We start from the raw sequence: 6000 nt of genomic DNA, 5'->3' as shown, positions 1-6000 counted from the left end.
ATGCTGCTTGGCCTGCTGTGTTCATCCAGCCCTGCACCTTGTTGTCTAAGAAACTATATATGTTAATTTCCCCACAATGTTCCCAACCCGCCCCAACCTTGTTTTGCTGACCAGTATTCTGAACATCAGTGGCCAATTCTTAGTGACACCAGGACCAATTCTGAAGAGTCACCAGTCAAACCTAACAGTGTCAGCACAAACCATCACTAAATCCTGGAGTGTTTAAAGCTTCCTTCATTCCCTAATCTCAAGTTCAACAGGAGAATGAGGATAAGCACTGATCCTCTGACAGTACAATGCCCCAGAGAATGCTCCCTTTGTGCCAAACATTGCCCCAGAAGTGCTAACACGTTAAAAAGTGCTAACACTCTTGTTTCTTCCTGATTGAAGTCAAGCCACCCATCCATCTTCCCACTCCAGAGACATATCTAATTGGACGTTGAATTGATTTATATGACCCACGTCAAAGGTCTGGGCCTTGTAAATTATGGCATCAACGCTTTTACTCTTTGTGTGTGTGTGAGGGGGAAAAAATGTTGATCAGACTTCTCTTCATTCTCCAAAGCTTTTATTTACTCTGATCCCCTGAAATTTGAGCCATTTGCGTCAGTGAACAATTTGGCCTGGATTAACTTTTACCAACCACCTCACAAACTTGAAAAAGTCAACTTGGAGACCTCAAAGACTCCCTGATTCTAAAGAAAGCAAGATCCCAATTTCCTTAACCTCGCCTCATAAGTTAGGACAGGATCCTGTGGTAAAATAATAATCGCAGTAATGTAATAATCAGAGTAAAACAGGGGTTTTGTGACATAATTCTGTGTTAAGTTCAATAGCTTGTCCTTCATCATTGTCAGACAGCTTCTATTAATTGAAAGTCTTTTCATTTGCATTAAGTGAATGGGGTGGTTATTTGAATTTACCAGTTTAAATAACATGGCAACAGTGATGACCAAAATAAAAATGGACTTTAACAAGGCAGACTTTTAATTAAAACTGTCTGATTTCAGTGTTCAATCAACTTACAGCCAATGCACATGTTTTCATCATCAGTGACCCTGGACCCTTAGTTGATGTCCTGGGACAAGGGATGGTGTGGCATAACAATATGAGATGGCAGGCATGGTGACTATGATATAGGGCTATTAATCCTCATCTTGTTTAAATAATCTGAAAGATGAGAGTTCAAATCCAACCACAGTGGGTATTTTAAAATCAGTTGCATCAAATAACTTAATTTAGTCAAATGCATCTGAAATCAAAAAAGTTGGGACGGCATTCTCATTGAGATTTCAAGGACCAATACAAATGTCAGGTCTGGTCTGATCTGCCTCTGATCCCACATATATCAGCAAGGAAAGTGTCTGGTATGTGACTCGGGCACCGGAGAGAAATCCAAACTCAGCAGAGAGCCATTTGAACTCAGTTCAAAGACTCTGTTTTCATTGTAGGAAAAGCATTAACCGCTATGTGGGGAGGATCAATTCATGGAGAAGACATACATGCTCATGAAGGACAAATAAATTATGGAGAATTGTTAGGCCGTCAAGTTATTTAATTCCCCAACCCTCTGAATTTTTTTTAAAATCGGGCCAGCCGATGTCAGTCAGAGTTGACAAACCTGGAGCTGTGGAGGTATTTCAATCTCCTGCCCTTTAAAAAAATTGCTAGGAACCAGCCTGCATGTGTCAGTAAGAGTCGAAATAGATCTGTTTCATTATTTGTAATAGGTGATTCTTGACCTTATCCTGCAGCTGACTGAAGTCACCATGAAGGTCCTATCTTCTCAACCTCTCCCCTCGCCTGAGGCATAGTGACCCTTGGATTAAACCACCACTAGTCATCCCTCTCTAATCAGAAAACAGCCCTATAGTTCTCTGGGATTTCACCTATCATTATAACCTTAATAGTTACGTTAATAGTATAATGTAATATAGGGGAGGCAATGGCCTAGTGGTATTCTTGCTGGACTGTTAATCCAGAGACCCAGATAATATTCTGGGGACCTGGGTTCGAATCCTGCCACGGCAGATGGTGGAATTTGAATTCAATAAAATATCTGGAATTAAGAATCTAATGATGACCATGAATCCACTGTCGATTGTTGGAAAAACCCATCTGGTTCACTAATGTCCTTTAGGGAAGGAAACTGCCATCCTTACCTGATCGGGCCTACATGTGACTCCAGGCCCACAGCAATGTGGTTGACTCTGAACTGCCCTCTGGGCAATTAGGGATGGGCAATAAATGCTGCCAGTTAGTGATGCCCTCATCCTGTTAGTGAATAAAGAGTTGGCTGCCTTTCACAACTACAACTAACCCAGCAACGGGGATTGCAAATTCACAGTTTGATTGACAGCTCAAAGAGGTTATTAAAGGACTAGATAGCTTTAATGTAGGATCATGAATGCAAATCTATTTGGTTTAATAAGTGATAAGTAGCTGAGTGACTCCTGAAGTTCAAATTGAGCTTTCATGAATGGGTGTGTTTTGTTATTTATGGTAAAAGCTTTTAATAGATGTTTAGAACTTTATTTCATCTAACATAGTTCCTGAGGTCTACCCAAATGGACCACTGGGGGAGTTAACACAGAAGGTTTAAGGAAAAAGGGCAGTGGTTACAGAGAAACCCACTGGCATCAGTTAGCAGGAGGGGTATGAGGGATGGGTGAGGCATGAGTGGTTTGGATGGGTCATGGGGATTGGGTAGGGGAGTTGATGGGGTGTGAGAGGGTGCGGGATAGAGGGACAAATATTTAACATAACAGATGGAACAAAATCCCTAGAGAACAGGGATGAATCTTCTCAACAGCTGTCCTTGGTGCTTGGTAGCTCCTTTGGTTGCTTCTCATCTCTGTCCAAGGGCAAATCTATCCCATACCCACACCCATCCCTGGAGTGTAAATTGGGAAGTTTGGAGGATCTTTTCCTAAGGTATGTGCAGTGGTTATACCAAACTCAGTCAGCTAGACATCATAGAATATGGGTTGGAAAAGCTCAGCAGGGCTGGCAGCAAGTGTGAAGAGAAAATCAGAGTTAACGTCCTGTGACCCTTCCTCAGACCACTTTTTTTAATGTGCAGCCTTACACGTTATTAAGTAAAGAATAACTAACATAGTATATGGACTAAAAAAAAAAGAACATGAAATTCAATTTGAAATTTGTCTAATGTGTTTTTGGTCAATACGACAATTCTTTGAAGTTTGCATCACATAGAGATAGGGTGGTTAAGGCGTTTAGCATGTTTGCCTTCATCGCTCAGACCTTTTGAGTATAGGAGTTGAGACATTATGTTGGGGTTGTACAGAACATTGGTGAGGCCTCCTCTGGAGTGCTGTGTCCAGTTTTGGTCTCCCTGTTACTGGAAGGATATTATTAAACTGGAGAGAGTTCAGAAGAGATTTACCAGGATGTTGCCAGGAATGGAGAGTTTGAGTGATAAAGAGAGGCTGGATAGGCTGGGACTATTTTCACTGGAGTGTAGGAGGTTGAGGGGTGACCTTTATAGAGGTTTATAAAATCATGAGAGGCATAGAGAAGGCAAATGGCAGGTGTCTTTTCCATAGCGTGGGGGCTTTCAAGACAGGGGAGCAAATTTTGAAGGTGAGAAGTGAAAGATTTTAAAAAGACATGAGGGGCAATTTGATTTACACAGAGAATGGTTCCTGTGTAGAATGAACTTCCAGAGAAAGCGATGGGTGTGGTACAGTTACAATGGTTAAAAGACATTTAGAGAAGTACATAAATAAGTACTATTTGGCAGGATATGGGCCAATTGCAGGCAGGTGGGACTAGTTTAGTTTGGGATTATGTTTGGCATGGACTGGTTGGACCAAAGGGTCTGTTTCTGTGCTGTATGACACTATAATTCTACGACTCTTAAGATGCTGCCAGACCTGCTGAACTTTTCTAGCAACTTCTATTTTTGTTCCTGATTGACAGTCCGCTGTTCTTTTGGGTTTTTTTAAAATAGAATACAGGTTCCTTGATTGGAGCTGTTAATTTGGTCTAATTAGGGAATCCTGGCTGACATAAAAGGGGGAGTGAGAGGGATATGGAGCCCCCTGAATGCCTGACTCAGTGGGAGGCAGTGCTATTGTCAAAGGCTATGCATTTGTAAATGTTGGGCGATTGGTGCTGGTATGCTGGCCTTTGAAGACTTATTTCAGTAAGTGCTCCAAGCTAACTTCCCAATTCGAGTTACCTGGCTTGGGAGTGAGGATCTGGCTGCATCTGGGAGACAGAAACAGAGTTAAAGCTTCGAGTCTGATCCGACTCTTCTTCAGAACAGAGTAAAGATCCTATCGCTCTCCACTGATCCTCTCCTCTATCCCTCTTCTATCCGCCTCCCACTCTCTCCCTATTTATTTCAAAACCCCCTTCCCCTCCCCCTTTTCTGATGAAGGGTCTAGGCCCGAAACGTCAGCCTCTCTGCTCCTATGATGCTGCTTGGCCTGCTGTGTTCATCCAGCCCTGCACCTTGTTGTCCCTGTAAAGATTTGGCACCTGGTTTCTGTCCCTTTGCAGGAGAGAGAATTTTTGTCGACCCCCATTTTAATTTAGTTCTTTGAAAAGGAAACAGAACTTTATGATGCCCTCCATTTTCTCCTGGAGGCACTGACCCATGACTGGGGCAGTTTTTCACAGTTGGTTGGTACCTCACCCAGGTATGTGCGAGCAGCCCAAAAGGCCTTCACAACGGAACCCAAGCCTGTCCTCACCCAAATATCTGGATGTGCTCTTTTTTTAAAATCGAGGAACACTGGGTGTTGTTCAAGAACAGGAATACAAAACTATGGTTTAATGAAGATTTGTCCCACTGGTTCAGAACTGGTGTACAGCACATTGCATAGTGGCCTGTTCATAATGTGCAGAATTAGGCATATTGCAAACATTTACTCTTGCATTGCCAGTATTTAGTGGCCCAAACTTTTTTAAAAATTCGTGTCACTCCCCCTTTCTTGCTGACTTGTCCTGAGGATCTAATTGCTGCTTGGAGTAATTGCTCTCAATGTGCTGATAATTTGCACAGGGCACCACTCTAGCCCTCTACTTGGTCAATTAACACAGATGGGGCAGAAAATATGTCCTTGGGTATTCCTGCAATGGATGTTAATGCTGGATAATGATGCCAAGTAAAATGGCATCAGTTGTAAGCTCATAGGATTCAATGATTGGGAGCAATTAGTGTGGGTTTGTCACCAACAGGGTGTTATTAACTGATGTGGCAATATTTATGTTATCCAGTAAGAAAAGCAACTGAATGTGGATATTGTGGCACTGCATACTTTAACAGGCTGCTATCACAACTAACTGTTGTGCACAAGTATTATATTCCTCAGGCACATAAGTATCTGGGTGAATATTAAGCTGTTGAGTTGCAACAGACAAGCATGCTTCCAGTAGAGTATTATGGTTCACATGATACAGGTTAAGATGGAGTATGAGATCTGTATAACTACAGGTTACAAACTACAATGCAGTGATGTTATTGTAAGCATGTCTTTTATCATTATCTAAAATATTGACTATGAGACATAACAAAACACCAAAATGCAGCAATGTTCAAACTATTCTTGAGTAATTGAATCCCTTGTTAATTGAATTGTCTAATTGCCTATTGTCTGTATCTGCAGAAAGCAGAGCCACCTAGAGTGAAACGGCCTAGAGGAAGACCGAGAAAATGGGTAAGTGACAGAGCGACATACAATGTGTACAACAAAGTTACTTCCCTGCTGTTATGGAGTTCTATCCTTTCCAATGTTCACTGAGACCATGGTATTGCATTTTCTAATATCCCTCCCCATGTTTTCATTCACAAGCACCCTGCCAATAATGGAAAAGTCAATAAGAAGGAGGGGCACGTTTTCTTGCAACCCTGAGGGAGGTAATTCGGCCCATCATAGGTATGCTAAAGTGATTTACTGCAGACTGCTCTTAGCTAGCTGAGTACTTGATGGTGTCACTTGCATGGACTGGGCTGGTTTTATCTTGTTGAAG

At 42.0% G+C, this 6000-nt stretch overlaps 1 protein-coding gene across 1 annotated transcript in view; it reads left to right on the top strand.

The window, feature by feature from the left end:
* The window catches only part of LOC109930673 (high mobility group protein HMGI-C-like), a 71217-nt gene that overhangs the window by 12755 nt on the left and 52462 nt on the right, over nucleotides 1–6000 (top strand). Inside the window, exon 3 of the mRNA XM_048606682.1 lies at nucleotides 5637–5687. Within this exon, the coding sequence (XP_048462639.1) occupies nucleotides 5637–5687 (51 nt within the window). The remainder of the gene's footprint in view (nucleotides 1–5636; nucleotides 5688–6000) is intronic.

Source organism: Rhincodon typus, chromosome 16 (genome assembly GCF_021869965.1).
Source record: "Rhincodon typus isolate 14 chromosome 16, sRhiTyp1.1, whole genome shotgun sequence".
NCBI classification, from domain to species: Eukaryota; Metazoa; Chordata; class Chondrichthyes; order Orectolobiformes; family Rhincodontidae; genus Rhincodon; species Rhincodon typus.
The sequence above is the reverse complement of the archived record's forward strand: the minus strand, read 5'-3'. Positions and strand labels throughout refer to the sequence as shown.